This window comes from Odontesthes bonariensis, chromosome 19 (genome assembly GCF_027942865.1).
Source record: "Odontesthes bonariensis isolate fOdoBon6 chromosome 19, fOdoBon6.hap1, whole genome shotgun sequence".
NCBI classification, from domain to species: domain Eukaryota; kingdom Metazoa; phylum Chordata; class Actinopteri; order Atheriniformes; family Atherinopsidae; genus Odontesthes; species Odontesthes bonariensis.
In genome coordinates this window covers 9925468-9943365 of record NC_134524.1, presented here as the reverse complement: position 1 = coordinate 9943365, position 17898 = coordinate 9925468, and the positions used below count along the sequence as shown (strand labels likewise).

At 43.6% G+C, this 17898-nt stretch overlaps 1 protein-coding gene across 3 annotated transcripts in view; it reads left to right on the top strand.

The window, feature by feature from the left end:
* The window catches only part of arap2 (ArfGAP with RhoGAP domain, ankyrin repeat and PH domain 2), a 132043-nt gene that overhangs the window by 82213 nt on the left and 31932 nt on the right, over window positions 1-17898 (top strand). For all 3 annotated transcript variants that reach the window (XM_075450614.1, XM_075450613.1, XM_075450615.1), the window contains exons 16-18: window positions 9736-9880; window positions 16724-16826; window positions 17384-17582. In XM_075450614.1, the coding sequence (XP_075306729.1) occupies window positions 9736-9880; window positions 16724-16826; window positions 17384-17582 (447 nt within the window). The remainder of the gene's footprint in view (window positions 1-9735; window positions 9881-16723; window positions 16827-17383; window positions 17583-17898) is intronic.

Below are 17898 nucleotides of genomic sequence, written 5' to 3'. Positions count from 1 at the left end.
TTTTTTTTTACATCATTCTCCTAAATGTACCCGAGATGCTTCCATCCAAAACTTTAGAATTCCTCTTTCTTTGTCCTCCAAGGCAGTTGAAAACTTTTAATCAGGCTCCAGTTTCCCACTCAGACGCCTGAGCTGCTGCTGCACCTCCTCCTCAGCCGCGGTCCCACTTCTCCCAACAGCTGGAGCACTTTCGGGGGCCCATGGGTAATTAGGAGAAGGAGCCTGCTATGGGTACTGCCTCTGGGGAAAGGGGTTATTTGGAAGGTGGAGGAAGGGGATAAGGAACGAGGGGATGCAGGAGAAACGGGACCTGCCACTTGAATAAGCTGAGCCCCGTTCATGTTGAGCAAGACATCCATCTCTATTTCCATCACCCCACGCGGCCTCGGCCTCTCGTTGGTGGCTGTTCACACTGGCTAATGAACAGAGCTGAGGTCTGGGAGATTGCCTCGCACAGGCGCTGGAGAGAGATGTTATCCGAGTGTCTCCTCAAAATCTCATTATCTGTACAAATAAACTTCATTTTAAAGTCATTTTAGAAAGACAATTAGGATACATTGAAATTTGTTTCACCGGTGTTGATTACAACCATATTATACTCGCAAAAGTAGATTTTTTTAATGCCTTTAATAAGAGGGAGCGTATCTGAAATGCTGTTAATAATGAGAAAAAAGCTACATTTTTGCCTCAAACCTGCATTATCCTTTTCACCTGATATGGCATTTAAACAGCATGTGCAACCGTTTAAGACCTGAACTGTGTTTCCATGCTTTAGCCATTAGAGTCCAATGTGACATGACGATGACAGGACGCAGGTGTCCTGACTGTATCACCTCACACGATTCAGTGATTCATGCATGCGTGATGCGTTGCAGCTTCTTGTTATGTTTTGTCTCGCCGTACTCGGTCTGATTCTTAAAGGGATGCACACGCATGTAGCGGTGCATCGTAATGGATTAAAACAGCAACTAATTTACAAATTACGTGTGCAAAATTACTCCCAGATACAGTTTGATTACAGGGATATGCAGGGATAAGCTCTACAACAAAACCACACACAGCTCATCTTCTTTTTAACTTATGTTGCTTGTTAGCAAACAGTTATTTAAAGCAGCTAATCCGCTAAATGCAACTTTAATATTCGCACTACGTCCAGTGCTGCTTTGGGTTCCACAAATTTCTCGGGAGACGGTTGTTTTAAATCCGCCGCTCCACTTCCCATTTGTTTGGTGCAGGCAGTTAGAGATGATCTGCCTGGCCATTTATGCTGAAAGCAGCTCCTTGCTTTGTCTGAAAAAGACCGGGAGAATTGTGGTAGTTAAACCAAAACAGTGAGGTCGTTGGTGGGCTTGAAAACAAGCAATGAGCTGAAAAACACTAAAACTTCCTTTGAGCTGAAGTTAACTGCAGGTTTCAGTGGTATCTTGCCAAAGATTAGCAGCATAAAAACTGACTGGAGAACCCTTCCGTAAGCATTTCTGAAATTTCTTTCCATCGGGTTACAACTGCAGTAAAAGAAAATAGACGATAAACTTGCCATATAAAAGCCTTTAGTCTATATTTCAAACATACTTTCAGTACCAGTGTCTCTTTTGCTGAGGGCCACTTTAGGCACCTCTTTCAGGCCCCTCCAACGTTGTTCCCCCCCACAGATGAGATCTTGTGATTTGTCAGCCGATAAACACCTTGTTATTTAATATTTGATGCCGAGTGTTGCTTTTGTGCATTAATGGCGCTTTAACTGCAGCTGTTGAAAAATTCAGAGGGGTTGGGTTTAAAACTCGACATGCTCCAACTTCTTCGATCAAAACGGAGCGCTGTCAGGACTGCGTGGGCATGGGGAGATGAGGTGTTTTCCAATGTACTACAGGATGCCTTTCGCTCCCAGGCTAATGGTTTGATGGTCTATAGATGTGCCTTCGTTCTTAATAATTCATAGGCTGTGCTCGGGGCGTAATAAAAGCACTCTGCTACAGTGTCTTAAACTTTCTTTATTCCGTCAGGGGACGACTCCAATAGGCTTTTGTACCTCCACTGATTGAAGCTACATTAATAGTGGGACGGGGCATTAAGACACAACATAGTCAGCCAAAATACGGCACGTGGTATAGTTCTGGATAAACAACAAAAACAGTGATCTGTGCTGTGTTATTGGAGCTAAAAATCATCTTCCTGACACTATTTGCCGTTATGGTGAGCTCCACAGCATATCCGGCGCAGACAGTTGATTTCAGTGGAAATGAAGTGCTCCCCCTTGAACAGGTAGAGCAGTGACTCATTCTGCTCCTGCGTTCAGGAGTGTGTGCGCGCTTTGTGTGGACGTCAGCGTGTCTGCGTGCTTGGAAGGGAAAAGGGAGACGGTAGGCAGTTACTGTCTGAAATGGTGAGTAGCAGCAGGGAAATGGCACCCCTAATTCCTGATTAGCTTAGGCTTTTCCTCATCAGCGCCGCTCTGCTTTTGCTTGAAACAGCCACTCAGATCTCGCCTGAGGAGGAGCGGCCGTGGATGGGAGTCAAATTACGTTTTATTGAGCCCATATGAACAATTCAATTACTTTCAGCTGCAAAGTTTGAGATTGTTTTTTTTTTTTATGATAACCCAGATCTTCTTTGTGTTTTCCAAACGGTCACATTGACGCTTGCTGTGTTTAACGTTTCGTAAGCAGTACAGAGTCACTATCAAGTCACTTTGTCTTAAGTGCTTACCAACATAAACGTGTGGCACTGTTGCTAAAGCCAGGAATAGACGGCAGATTGTGTTTTTTTGTGTTTTTTTTCTCTTATGCCGCATGTGTCCATCCCTCCCTTGTAATGAAGTGGACTCTTATTCTGGCACAGACAGATCGTTCGGATCCCTTCAGTTTCTCGATTTCCATTTCCCGCTCCCCTGACAAGCTGTCTACCACATGTCTTCGTCCCAGATATTTTAGTCTGATGGCGAGATAGGCAGAGGGTTGGTTGAAGACGTGGACGTGGGAGTGTGAGTGAGGGGGGGGGGGGGGGGTTCGGCGGAAACGGACACATCCTGCTATTTTGATGCAAGCTGAAATGGACGCCATGTCGATTTTTAAAAAAAAAAAGAAAAAAAAAAAAAGTTCAGTGGGACATTGATACACATTCAGAGTCGAAACCTTTGAGGCAGATGTGTTCCCATCCAACTCGATCCATTCAGAAGAACAATGAGACGGTTAAACTGCCGCATCAATGACTTGATTCGTCGAATCAACCTTCTCATCCTCCACTCTCGGAGCATTTAGCGCATCTTGCAAATTGCTGCAAAAAAGAGGGGAAGAAACATAAAAAGAGAGACAGAAAGTTCTACTCTGATTTAAGAGCCTATCCCCTGGAAAATACTATGCAGCGAGCTCTCTTGGCGCACGAGCTAATTGGCCCAATTTATCTGGTGGAAGCATGCACCACGGTTGGCTTCCGCAAGCGTTGTCTCTTGCGGCTGGTTGCGGACTCCCGTGGAGAACGGCTGGGCCACGGGGCCGTTGTGTGTGTGGGGGAACAGCTGGCAATGGACGCAGCTGCCTGATTGTAAATCAAGCACTATTGTTCCCCGTGCTGTGCCGGTGCTTGTGTAGACGCTAGTGGTGTCCCAGCCACCAAGCAAATGCTGAACCACAAATAAAGAAGGGGGGAAAGATGCTCATCGCTGGGTGGCGTGCAGCTTTCTGATGAAGCCAGCTTCCTGGTGAAATGTCTTAATGGTGTTCAAAAAAACTTTTTCTCACAAATTTCATCGTGCGTAGTTCAGCGGTCGTGATCTTTAAGCAATACTATGTAACATTTCTACCTTAAAATAACAGCTTGAAAAAAATTGTGCGGCTAGAATGAGTTTTAATATTACGATTGGCCTGTCTCCTATGCCCTTCGTGGGTCTGAGTTGGAAAAACTGCGCTATGTAACTTTGCCCGGGAGTGGCCCGGGAGCGGCCCGGGAGCTGAGCGGAAGTACTTCGACTTGCTTTCTGGCACACCTACCGCAAAAACAAATAGACCCTCTCACGCTCCCAGGTACATTTGATTACTCTTCCCTTCTCGGTCGACATAGCTTGCACATTCTGACTCCTCGCCGGTTCGTCAACAAACGTGAAACGTGAAAGCGAAAGGGTGTTGTATTTACGACAGTGTAACCGTACATTACCTCCAAGCCTGTAGGGGGAGCTCCATAATGGGCTTTTTGAGAGGTTACATTGTAGGGCTTTTTGAGAAGTTACATTGTATTGCTTTAAACTCACTGAGTTGCTCCACATTTATGCCACAGTCATTTTGTTACTGAAAGGGCCTCAAACCTATTTTTCTCCGCTCCGTCCCTGGAGTCATGATCACAGAAGTTTCTGCCCAGACTTTACTTCACTGAAGTAGTAAAACCACACCTAAGCTCTTTGTCTACCTGGGAATGTTAAAGCATCTGACACATTTGTGTGTGCCATTTTTTAGAATAATTCTTCACAAACTGCTTTGTGAGCTGTGAGCCCATTATTGTGTCCACAGTGTCTGACCCGTAATCCCTCAGCAATTTGTTTTATAGATCCACAGTGGGATTTCCACTGTCTCTGTCCTTAGGGTGCGGAGGAAATTCTTAAAATTTCCTCGGTGACCTTGATATAGATGGAGATCTGAGTGCTTCATTTACCAACATGGGATGAGAGCTTTTAGCTTTTGTGATATTTAAGTCCCTTCACTGACATATTTCAGAGTCTATGACCGTTGGGACTTCGAAGTTTCCAAGCTTTTCCGACTGAAAACCATCAAGATTACTGGGTTTTTACTTTTAGTGTTTTACTTTTCTTTCTTAAAATCAGTCACAGAAGACAAATGATCAGATTATTTAGAAAATGAAGACACGAATAATCCTATGTACTTCTCTTCATTTGTTTTATTATATTATTTATTTATTTATTTACTTTTTTTCCCTTTTTTTGTGCCTATTTTATGTTATGATCCTATTGTATTAGAATTTGTATTTAAGTACATTTCTGTAGACCAATATACCAGTAATGGGAAATGGGGGGAGGGGGGCTTGGGTTGAAAATATGTTCACAATGGCGGTGTTCGAAACAGCATACTACATACTGCATAATCATCGATCAGACAGTATGCAGAGCGTTTACCCACAATGCATTTCGCTCCTACCCGAGCCGAAATCAGCCGGCCTGAAGCTGATTTTGCTAAACTCTGTAAACTTTAGCAACATTTGAAACATTTTCAGGTGAGAAAGTAGTCTTTTAGATCCCCAACATGTTGAAAACCTGCCAAAATACCGGCTATTTACAATTTTGTTCCGACGAATTCGGCGCTACTAAAGCTAGCCGCAGTGAGCAACGCACTTTCCCGTTGTACCCGTTCATACCCGTTGCCTTTTATCATAGGGAAAGCCATTACGATACAATTGGTGCTTTTGTTTTGAAAACAGGAAGTGAACCTACCCTCCTTGTAGCCAGCTTGAAACTGCCGTTTTAACAGGAAATGATGATCGGCGACGTCAAGTTACGTTGCATCTTGGGTATTTTGAGTATGAGTAGTAACCCCATGATGCATAGATTTCGGCGAATATAGTATGCATCCTGGAAAAAAGTCAGTATGAGTAGTAGGAGAAGTATGCGGTTTCGAACACAGCCAATGAGTTATTCAAATACTTGTCTTGAATACGGAAAAATCCAATAAACAGAATGTTAAAAAAAAAAAAAAGACAGGAATAAGAAAGTCATGTGGCAGAAATAGGGAATGCTTGATGTGATAACCTGCAAATGGACGTATCATAGGTGAAAGAGAGATGGGGAAAAAGCAAATGAAAAAGACATGTAGCACAAAACAAGAACTTAACCTTCCACTGCTGAGAATGATGGACGCGACATTTTCTACAAAACCTCACCGATCCACAGACCAAAAGTGAAGTGTGTTTCCGTCTTTTGCGTTGCCAAGACAGTGCTGCATCCTGTCAGATGGATCAGAGTGGCGATGGCCTTAAATGACACACTTTCTCTCTGTCATTTAACAGGACTTCTTCATTTAGCGTGGGGTTTAACTGGAGATGATGAATCTGCTGCTGCGGGAATAATCTCTCTGTTGAAGTGAAGTGAGGTCAGATGGAGAATATTTTTATATGCCGAGCGGGAAACAAAATGCGACTTATTTAGCTGTTTTTCGAGCTGTTTGCAGAGCCGCGTCCGACGGTTTTGATTTCTTTCCCAAACAGAGAGCACAAAGATGCAGTCGGAGGAAGCCATGGAGTGGCAGCGCAAGGGTGAATGGAGCAAAACTGACATCCTCCTTTTTCATGCTTATCACATCCTTTTTCTTTTAACATCCAGTTGTAGACACTTCCTTTTTATTGGAACTATATCTGTTCCTTCAGAAACATCACACGCAGTTGGCAGAGGAAAGCACAATTAGCATATTCATGAGATGGATACAGTGGGAACTTTGGAGTTGCGAGCGGCGGGGGGTGCGGGCTGGGAAGCTGTTTGCGTGCGTGTGTGTGTTTGTTGCGGAACAAAAAAGCAGATGGCACGGTGACTTTGAAAAAATCCAAAATTAGGTATGTTTTTATGAACTTCATGCTCATTGGCTATGTAAATCACACAGTCAGACAGTCATGAAAGACAATGTTGTGTGTTTTTCCAGCTTTTCCGCTGAGATGATGTTTGTCGATAGAAATCTGCCTGGTACTTGACAGCCTTAATTTTGCATGTGCGTGCGCATATGTATGCCCTCACATACTGTTTATACTCCGAAAACTGACAGTCAGTCTGCTCATACATTACATTACAAGTGTTGGCATTTAACAGTTAGATGTTTGGATCATTTGGAAATGAAGGCCGCTGTTTGTCAGTCCTGTTTGGACTCTCCTTGTCTGATTGGTGCACAAACGTCCTTTTTTTCTCTTCATCCTTTATTGTTGGCGCTTTCCTGTAAGATGTGACCTGAAACTCCAGCCTTCAAGTGACGGGATGATTTAAACTCCTCGACTTTGGATGAAAACGTTGTATTTTAACTAGGGCTGGGCGACGATTAAAATTTTTAATCTAATTAGTCACATGATTTCCCTGATTAATCGCATTTGTACGCAAAATCCAAAAATGAATTCAAAAGTAGTGTATAACCTTTAGCATTTAGTTTTATTTTAAATGTGCTGCCATATGAATGAAAGTGCCATAACATTAGTTGAGCAAACACACTTTTAACATCAGCATCTTTCTGTAGTTTTTATGTAGAAGCCTCGCTCCACTGTCTGTTTCCTTGAATGACTTGCTGCTATCAGTTGTGTGTTTTGCCTTTTAGTGATATTTTAGACTGGAACTACTACGCTGAGAAGACAATTCAACTTGGCTGTAAATGCAGGAGTTTTTTTTTTTTTAAATTTATTTTGAAATTAGTGCTTTTATGTTGAAACAAGTAAAACAGGAAGTAGCGCCGGTTAGCTCCGTGAGCGTCACACAGAGGCCGAGGAGCACCTGTAACGCTGATGTTACCTGCTTATATATTTTTATTTTATTACTCCATGCTTTGTGGTGTTTGCTGTAACTGTGTGAATGTGATGCATTCAACAGACTTTTACAATAATAAAAGCTGCATTAATGCGCGATAAAATATTTATCAGCGTTAAATAATTAACAAGTTAACGCGATAATAACGAGTTAACTCGCCCAGCCCTAATTTTAACTTTTAACTACCTTCTTAAAACGAAGGAATATCAGACAGGAAGTTTACGAGGGAGACCTGAGACACATCTGCCGTCTGCATTGGTGTGGAAGCTGAAATGCAGAATATTCTCTGTCCTGCAGAGGTTCATTAGCAAGGTTAAATATGTTTGGGGTGGCTCTAATTGTTTCAAATCAGTCGCTCAAATTGCAGGCTTTGATTAATTGTTTCTTTTTACTCCACACGCCATGGTCAGTTTGTTTATTTTCATCCTCTGTTCTGCTTGTATGGAAGCAAAAACAGTAACGAAGAAGCGTTTTCAGTATCTTGACATTCTGTGCCATCAATTTCAATCTGAAAATAAAAGTAAAAAGGTGTCCAACAGTTGCTCGCTCAGTGCATGCTAACCAGTCGTGAGCAGTGGCTCCCAGACCTTGGGCCTCCGACCCTTTGACCCTCATTCCCTCGCTCCATCGCCACCGTCTTCTTTGAATAATTGTCCAAGAGCAGAAATCACGCTTAACCTCTCCGGCTGTAACAAAAGTTACAGCAGTGGCAGTTCACTGTATGAGACGGCGTGATTATCAAAATCAAAAATAGCTCAGGTTTGGAGAAAAATGTCAATCCTCCTGATTGATAATTACGCCGTCACACCGGCTCTGTGTACACTCAGGTGATGAATGGCAACAGTGGAGCGGGACGCAAAATCCAGCTGAGCACGGAAAACCAACTCGATTACAGCGATGTCACGCGGTGTGAGAGCACACACACAAGCCAAGCATCGGAGAGCGGGGACCACGTGCACTAATAACTGATATCAGATCAAAACACCGGCTCGTAAATGAATTTAATGTTTTACATTGATTGAGAATAATGACTTCAACACGGGTTGCAAAACCTTGGCTAAGAATTAAAGCAGCCCACAACATTTTGAACGGCTTATCTTTAAATGATGCTTGAAAACTGATGGTTAGCGTGCGACTTTTTGAATTGGGAAATCACATCTTTGAGTGAAAAACGCGCTTTAAAATGAGCTGGTGGAGTCCAAATGCTGCACAAAAGCCTTAATATGCTGCACCACATGCACTCGGTGTATGTCTTTTGGCAGCTAACACCAAGTTGTCTTGAGCACGGATAATAAACTGAACATTGATGTTGTCCTCCCCACTTTCTGCTGCTATCGAGAGCAACAGGTTTACCGGCTAAGTTGAGACTTACACTGAAATGCCTTCAGGTAGCTTGTGATTGGTTGTCCCACAGCAGGCCAAACTTGTCATGTGATCACACAGCCCACTCACTTCAGGAGAAGATATGATTGGTCGATTTAACTCTCATTTCAGATAGCTTCCGACAAATGAAACAATGACACATTTCATACATGTCGAGAGAACTAAAAAAGTCTTCAGTTTATTCAAAGGTTGTTGGGTTTTTTTTGTCCCTTCATTACTACTGAGTTTCATTACTTTGTCGTTGAAAGTCAAAAATTACTTAAGTCCTCCCTTAAGACCTGAAGATTTTGGAAAAGATTAAGTTGAAAGGAGCTATAAATTATTGCCACATGTAAGTGGAGAGTGTTTGCAGCATGATAAATAACTATTTTTAAGTAATATTCCGTCCATCCGTCCATTTTCATCCACTTATCCGAGGTTGGGTTGCGGAGGCAACAGGTCCAGGAGAGAAACCCAGACTCTCCCCAGCGACACTCCCCAGCTCCTCCCGGGGGATCCCGAGGCGCTCCCAGCCCAGAAGGGACATATAATCCCTCCAGCCAGTCCTGGCTCTGCCCCGGGGCCTCCTCCCAGTAGGACGTGCCTGGAAAACCTCCAAAGGGAGGCGACCAGGAGGCATCCTGACCAGATGCCCGAACCACCTCAGCTGACTCATTTCGATGTGGAGGAGCAGCGGCTCTGCTCCGAGTTCCCCCCCGGATGGCCGAATCCTCAGCCGGTCTCTGAGGCTGAGCCCAGCCCCCCTCTGAAGGAAACCCATTTCAGCCACTCCGCGGCCACTAGCATAATAAGTAATATTGCAATTAGGAACGCTAAAGTATTTCTAATGCATGGATTTGTGTGTGTGTGTGCTTCAGATATGGCACGGCGGTGGTGCACGTTTGAGGGCGGCTTCCTGAGTTACTATGAGACTGAACGAAGCCCCTCAGCTATGGGAAGAGTGGACATCACTGAAGTGGTCACCCTGGCTGTGAGCAAGTCGGAGACAATCACCGGAGCAGGGTATGAACACACACACACACACACAGACTGCTTTTCCATGAAGGATATCATATGTCCAGAACTTCGATTTAGATGTTTCTTTAAGATCATTTGACTCTTTAGGTAAAATTTTAAAGGTAAACCTTTAAAACATTGTATGTACTTTTGTTCAGAATGAAATATTGTGTTTGGTAATCATTATACATCACATTATAATTTACACCCTAAATGCATTTCTGAAGGAAATCAGCCATGTTTAATTTACAGCCAGTTTTCAAATTTGCTCTTATGCAGCGAAGCCCCAATTATACAACAGAACCCAACTAAAAAGCTCCCTTTGCATCCCCTCTTCTTCATCCAAATTTAGCCTGCTTTTAGGACATACCACACATAGAACTAAAAATCCTCCCAGCGACTTATTTCTTTCATTGGCTGAGTTTGCTGCACACGTAATGCCATCCTGGTTTGACATAAGCACACACACGCTTGTAAACACAGGCTTCTCCTCCTCATCATCTGTCTTGTTACCATAATCTGAGACGGAGCATCAGCCACTTTAACTGAACCATCGGGGCTTTATGAGCGCTATATTTCCCGTCTGCTTTGGCAGCGACGCAGGCGGATAGTTCAGCCGTAAATGCCACTTCCTGTCTTAACTTCACTGTTACCGCTTTCCCTATCGCTTTCCTCACTTTGTTGTCAGATTATGATACAGTTAAAAAGTTGCTCTTCCAACAAACTTTCGCTTTATTTCTTCTTGTTAGACACACAAAGAAGAAACAGATGCTTGGATCCTTTCCTCTTGTGTTTCACACTCCCACTGGATCACACAGTGTGTGTGTCCGTGTGCATATGCTTCGCTTCCAAAGCAAGCAGTCTGATAATGGCTTATGATTAAAGCAGAAGCCAGCTCTTTAATGATGCCAGCAGATGTTTAAAGACGAGACAATGCGTTTATTTGTAAATTGCTATCTATATACCGCCAATAAGAAGCGCATCTGTCCAGGTAAAACTGTGACCTGTCTAATGAGTAATGAGCTGGACTCGTACACACAAATACGACGGGTTACAGTGTCACTGGATGTGCACATTCGCCACAAAGCAGCGCCGTTTTTAGCTTGCTGCATACATCCCAGTCACAGGTCACGGCGTCACCCCGAGAAAGGCTATTATTTCTCTGTGGCTAACACTCTTAATGGCCCTACGTTTCACTAGATTAAACTCTGCCTCACTCCCTCTCACGTCTGCTGCTTCCAGCATTCCCAGCATGCCGAAGCACGGAGAGCGCAGGGACGTCTCACCTCTTGACTGTCTGCCACTCATGAATATTAATGTATGCAGATGACACACTCCCACCAGCAGCCTATCACAGCGCTACAGGAGGCCGTAGGTGTCGCTTCCATTAAACACGGCATTTGGGTAATTTCACCGTGGCAGAGGACAACGTGAATTATAGAGCAGCCTGAAACCTGCGTCTGCTAAAGTTGCATGAATATTACAAGCCCACTCCTAAGGAATTAATGCAAAGGGAGTATGTTGGCTGGTGATAAGTTGAGGTTTTCCAGGGACTTTTTTTTTTTTTTTAGACTATCTGCCTGTTTGAACAGGAATATTTGTAATTCAATACTGCCCTTGAAATCCAATGAATAATCTTCGGAAAAACCCACTTTCCATCTGCTCTTTCTTTGTTTTCTGTTAGACTTTTGCTTTTTACAACATTTATTTATTTCTTTTCTTTTTTACCATTCTCTTCTCTCAATCACACCAATTAAACATGGCTTCTACACATAATAGGGAGGGAGGGGGGGTAGAGAGTTAAGAACAATCAAAACCTTCAGGTTTGAATAAAAAAACAAAACAAGATAACTGTGCTTGTGAACCCTTTTCAGCAGACTTCTCCACAGGGAAAGTCTAATTTACTTTGCATTTCTTTGCTAACGAAATGCAGCGAATCCTATTTTCTTTAGTTTGATCGGAGCTAATTAAAGAACAGACCAAAGCGTTTCACTTGTGCGCACAGGTTTGCTTTGACAGCGGCGCTGTCGTATTGAACAGATTGGTAAACTGTATGAGGAGAGATCGTTGGGTTTGAGAAATGATGCGATCTGTAGCCCTGTCATCGAATCCCATCGGAAACAAACTGCTCTTCAGGTGAGAAACCAAATTTAGGTGGTGTGTATCCTCTCAGAGGTTTGAATGTGGCTGAAAACATTTCTATGGTAAACATACAAATAATGTCAGTAAGCTGCTTATGTAAATGTTACTATGTGTTATAATATGTTGGAATATTACAGCCAGAAAAAAACAGGCGTATGGCAGCCGGCCAGCTACAAAATATACATACATTCAACGTATTTATTTGAAATAGAAGACTATGATGCAGAAGTTATAATTAAGGTTGCCGCAGCCTGATATTTGCGTGGTCAGACGCAGCGAAACGCTTTCTGTTGGTGCTTGCCGCGACACTTGAGATGACTCGGAGATGACAAGTTAAAGTATTTCTGGTTGCTGTTCACAAGTGGGGGAAGAGCGAGGCAGAGGGTTGACAGGCGCGTCGGTGCAAAAGAGACAATTACGAGTGTGTCGCGGTGAAGAGAGAGCAGAGCCAAAAGTTGAAGCTGTCAGTTTACCGGTTGATCTATGTTCCTATCCTCACCTTAGGCCATGAGCTGTGGGTAGCGACTGAGAGAATACGATTGCAGATACAAACAGGGGAAATAAGCTCCCTCCAAGAGGCGTCACCTTTGGCTCAGTGGTTGCAGGGAGTTTAAAGTTGAGCCGCTGCTCTTTTGATCAAAAGGAGTCGCTTTGAGGTGCTGTGGGGTGGAAGGATGCCTCCCATATGCCTCTCGGGATGGATGTCTGCTCGCTGTCTTTTGCTTTTAGGTGTGTTTCAGAAGATTAACCAATAATTATTCACGTATTAATGACATTCAAAATGATGTTTAATTCGAGTTTAATAAGAGTATTAAAGAGAGAGTGTTTTGTTGTTTTTTTTCCTCGTCGTGTTGTCAGTTTTTTTTGAGCACGTAAAACATTTGCAAAGTTATTCCCCTTCGTTCTTCTCTCCTGAAGACGACACTCAGCTGGAGCCGTCTCAGACGCTGACTTTTCCTCACTCACTTGTCCACAGTGACCAAACCTGGCACGCTGCAAACAAACTAACCTGCACTTCACCATTTTAACCAAACCTTTAACCAAACTGCAGACCAATCGGAGCAAACTGGGCCTTTTATGGAGAAAAGTCTCCAAGAGTGAGAGTTTCAGGCAGAAACTAACAAGAAGTGCAGCATCATGGGAACTTCAGTTTTTTTAAGCATTATGAACCTGTAAACATGCATATAATCGCCCGACTGTCTTGTCATCGTTCACAGGCGGTTAAACTGGCCTTGCTCCTGCTATAGTTTGACAACAATTGTACTCTTCTATTATTTTAGGCAGCTGGCAAAGATTAAGCAGATTCTTTTAAGAAAAGATTTTTAAACAGTAATTCTTGCCTTCATGACAACTCGGCTGGATTACTGTAACGCTCTTTACTTTGGAGTTAGCCAGTCTTCCCTCAGGCGTCTCCAGTCGATCCAGATCGCTGCTGCTCGGCTTTTAACGGGAAGAGGGAGCACATCACCCCTATCCTGGCTTCTCTCCTCTGGCTGCCTGTGCATGTTTGGGTTCATTTTAAGATTCTTTTATTTGTGTTTAAAAGTTTACACGGTCTTGCCCCATCTTACCTGTCTGAGCTGCTTCACCCATACTCTCCCGCTCGTTGCCTCAGGTCAGCTGATCAGCTGCTCCTGGAGGTACCGAGGTCTAAACTAAAGCTCAGAGGAGACAGAGCTTTTAGTGTTGCTGCTCCCAAATTATGGAACAATTTGCCGTTACATATTAGACGTGCCCCTTTATTGTCCACTTTTAAAACTCATCTTAAGACACATTTTTATTCTTTGGCTTTTAACACGTGTTGAGACTTTTGCTCTTAATTCTGTTATCGTAATTTATTGTTTCTGTTGTCTTTTCCATATTTTGCATGTTTATTGATTTCCGTCTGTGCAGCACTTTGTCACAGCTACTGTTGTTTTAAAGTGCTTTATAAATAAAGAAGTAGTAGTAGTAGTACTGTTCAGTTTAAACCTAAAATTCAACAAAGTGAATAGGGTTGAAGGTAGGCGGGAAAGATATGAAGGTATTTGGTTCATGAGAGGCAGAGATTATTTCAGATGGAAGGCTCACATTCCTCTACTCATCACCTCGGTTTCCCCTCCTCTCCTCTGCCACGCCCTCTCCCCCTCTGGGACTCCCATAATGCAGTGTTCATCTCTCATCCCCACTGTTCTTTCTTTACCTTAGCATTCGCCAAGAACAACAATATAATCCTCTGCCACTCTCTCCCTATGGGACCCCCTCTAACAAGCTCCTGCACACCTGCCAGCACGGAGACTGCAGGGTTCACGGAGGGGTCGAGGAGGAGCGAGGGCACACAAACAGCCACGTTCGCCTGTTCCCATGACGCACGTGGAAAGAGAGCAACTCGGAGCTGCCGTGACCCCGGTGACGCGTCCCCCTAAACGCCCGGTGCTACAGCGTTTAGAGCTGCCCTTGTGGTAGCATATAGCAAGAAAAAGAAGAGCTGCTAAGCTGTGTGTGTGCAGCCCATTAAGATAGAGATACTCACCTTTGTAACACCTCCATGTTACAAAGGTGGAGGGTGGAGGCAAACACAACAAGGCGAGAAAGACTCAGCGGAGATTAAAAGCTAACTTTTTGCTTCAGACTGTGGGGTTTAGCTTGAAAGTGTGTGTCTGTATATGTGAGTGAAAGACTGTAAAAGTCCAAGCGCACTTAATTCATTTTCCTTTGAAGGCTTCTGTGTTTTGGTGGGTGTGTAATGCACACGTATAATTTCATCTTCAAATCCAAACAGATGAATGTCTCTTAATGACTGACTCATACACAATGTTGAAATCATTCTGCACCTCTGAATTTACTGAGCAAAAAAAAAAAAGGAAAGCAAACCTTGACTAAGCTGCAGCTCTAAATTTTCTGCAAGCAAACAGATGTCAGGACTTAACAAACACAAGCTTTAATTGGAGGCCATGTTCGCTACTTCTTTCCCACTATTATTTATAGCTCTAATGCGTCGTAAACATGGACATGTGGAGAATAAAGAGGAAATATGGATTTTGTTCACAAGCATGGTGTTACACACAGGAGTGGTGGGAGGTGGAGAAATATTTCCACTTAATGTTATTCAAATTACATTAGAAGTGACAAAAAGACCCAAAATTCTCCTCTCTCACACTCACATTTCTGTCCTCGCTGCTCCTTGTTTGTTCTGCCACTCACTGAACAGATGCGGTCAAACACTCAAATGACCTGCTGCTAAAATCTGCTAACCACCGTATTACGATCAGCAGGACAGAGGAATTATCATTGTTCAAAACGTTCATTTGCTCAGTGCTTTTTTGAGCAAAAGCTCGCCGAAAAGTCGCTGAATCTGTTCGGTGACGATTATTCCAACGAGTGCGTGACAGGGTGTTAAACCAGTGTGGTATAAGAATGCATAGTCATGCTGCCAAATATATTTCCAGATATCAACATTGTGTGGTAGACCCTAAGCACACACTCTTGGAAATGGATGTTGTTCTCGCGTCAGGAGCTAACTGATGGCTCCGATCCATTTAGTGATCCATTTTTGGGCATAAACATTTACTGACGTGGCCTATCAGGACGCATGATGGAACAAGGCGTCGTAGATAACACATTTGCTTGTCTACGTGTGTCCTGTCGAAGGCAAGGCAAGTTTATTTGTACAGCACAATTCAACTAGCCTGGCGACGCCATCCTACGTACTTCCGCCCAAAGATTTTGGCTCCGCACATAGTCTGGCCAAATCCCCCTACCTCGGTTCGCTCAGTGTTTTGCCAATCAGCAAACAGTTGCGAGTGGTGACGCAGAACTCACGCGCGGAGTCCATTGTAGTCCATATAATTGTAGTTCAACCGCAGCGGAAATAAACATGGCGACGGAAGAACGCTAGAAGCTATCCATGAAGTTGTCTCAACTCTGGAGAGCATTACACAATTAAAACGAGAGCAAGAGGAATGCCTCTTCAATATTGTTAGTGGCAAGGATGTCATAGCTCTCCTTCCAACTGGCTGTGGGAAAAGTTTGATTTATCAAATGGTACCGGTATAATGAAAGCGGATGTGGGAAGCGTGATTCGCGAGCTAGAGCCTCACGAGAGTAAGCATGAACCTCGGCGCATAACCAACGTCATTTCTAAACATTATGATTGGTTAAGGGAACTCCGTTACTCCAATGAATTTAAGTTGCTGGGTAAGGTCCCGCCCTCCATGGAAACGGATTCCTCTTGGGTTTTCCCAGACTGTTTGACAGAGTCAACAGTCGGCTTTCGCCCAGGCTACAATTCAACTACAGGGCGATTCAAAGTGCTTTACAGATGCATTAAAACAGTAGAAATAAAAAGCACGATTTAAATGTTAAACAAAAAAGAAAGAAATAAGAACAATAGATAAAATCAGTAGTTTAAATGTGATTAAGAGCATACATACCTCAATAAATGGAATCACTGCACCGGAGGACTTTAACAGGATCATTTTGGGTGGGGACGTTCAGCAAGTTGGCTCTCAACTGCTACAGTGATGCTGCTCCGTTACAGCAAATATGAATGTGGGTTTAATGGGCATTTCAGAGACCACTGATCCTGGTGAAGGTGTTAAATGTGTTTCTGACCATGGAGAATCCTTTAAGTTGATATGACTGGAAAGAAATCTGCTAGATGTACGTGTTTGTGTGGACGTTTTTAAATCGCCGCTATCTAAAAGGCGAGCTTTGTGTCTTTGGCAGGGCCGTGTTTACCGTGGAGCTGTACCTGCAGGCGGAGCGAGTGCTCATTGTGGGAGCTGAAACCCAGGACACGCAGCATGACTGGATCCAGGCCCTAACAAAGGTGACACACCGACACAGAAACACACTTTCCTCTGCTGTAAGTTCACATGTTCGTTTTCCACTAAAACTTGTTCCAGCAGCTCAGTACTGTATCTCACTCTTTCATTCACACCTGTGCTTTGCAGCACACACGGTGTCCTCAGTGAGGCCCATACTGCCGGCGCCTCTTCCAATAACAGAAGAGGTTTTTGCCATCTTCCTCCGCATGCTGCCTTGATCTTGTTATAATGCCCAAAATAAATATGCCCCCTGTTCCCGCCTTCATCTTTTTGGTCCCAGGCATCCCAGTCATTGGTAGTGAGAGGCACTGCGGCATTAGTCCATATGTCTCTCCATCTGCACCAGAGGCCTCACACGCCTCCGTATATGAATTTGAATCACAACACAATGGGCCAGACAGAGCTCAGGGACTGGAAACTTAGCAAAGAAGCTCGCACCTGTTTTGTGTTTGTCTTATACTTGTTTTAAGATGATTCACTGAAAAAAGTTTCACTGTTAACGGCAGACGTTGTTGGTTTGTGGGCCTGTTTTCTTATTGTTTACTCGTCTTATCTGCAGTGCTTCATTCCGTCTAAAGTGGAGGGACTCGTGCCAAAAGACGTGGAACTGATCGGCAGACTCCACTACAAAGAAGGCCACGACCTGTACCACTGGAGGACGGGCTGGTTTATGCTTGAAGGATCTGCCCTGCGCTTCAGCTCGGGAGACGAGGAGGGAGAGGAGGAAGCCCTTCAACTCAAACAACTACAGGAGCTCAGTGAGCGTTTCACTTACTTTCACACTTATCTTAATGGTTTGGGTTTTTTTTCGTCCTCCATAAATACGCTTTTCACTGCGATTTTTACTTGGAAGCTGAAAAAACGAAGGTGTCAGTGAACTCAGTCTGAACAAGATTTTACAGTATGGTGCAATATTATTTGTTACCCTATAAGAATGTTAAGCTTCAATTGAACTGAATTTGAACTTTAATTTCAATTAATTGTAAGTGCAGAGTGCTGATGGTATTTTTCTTTCACCTGTCACCGCGAAGTGAAAACGTTTGTGCATAAAAAATGAAGTTGTGTAACTCCTCT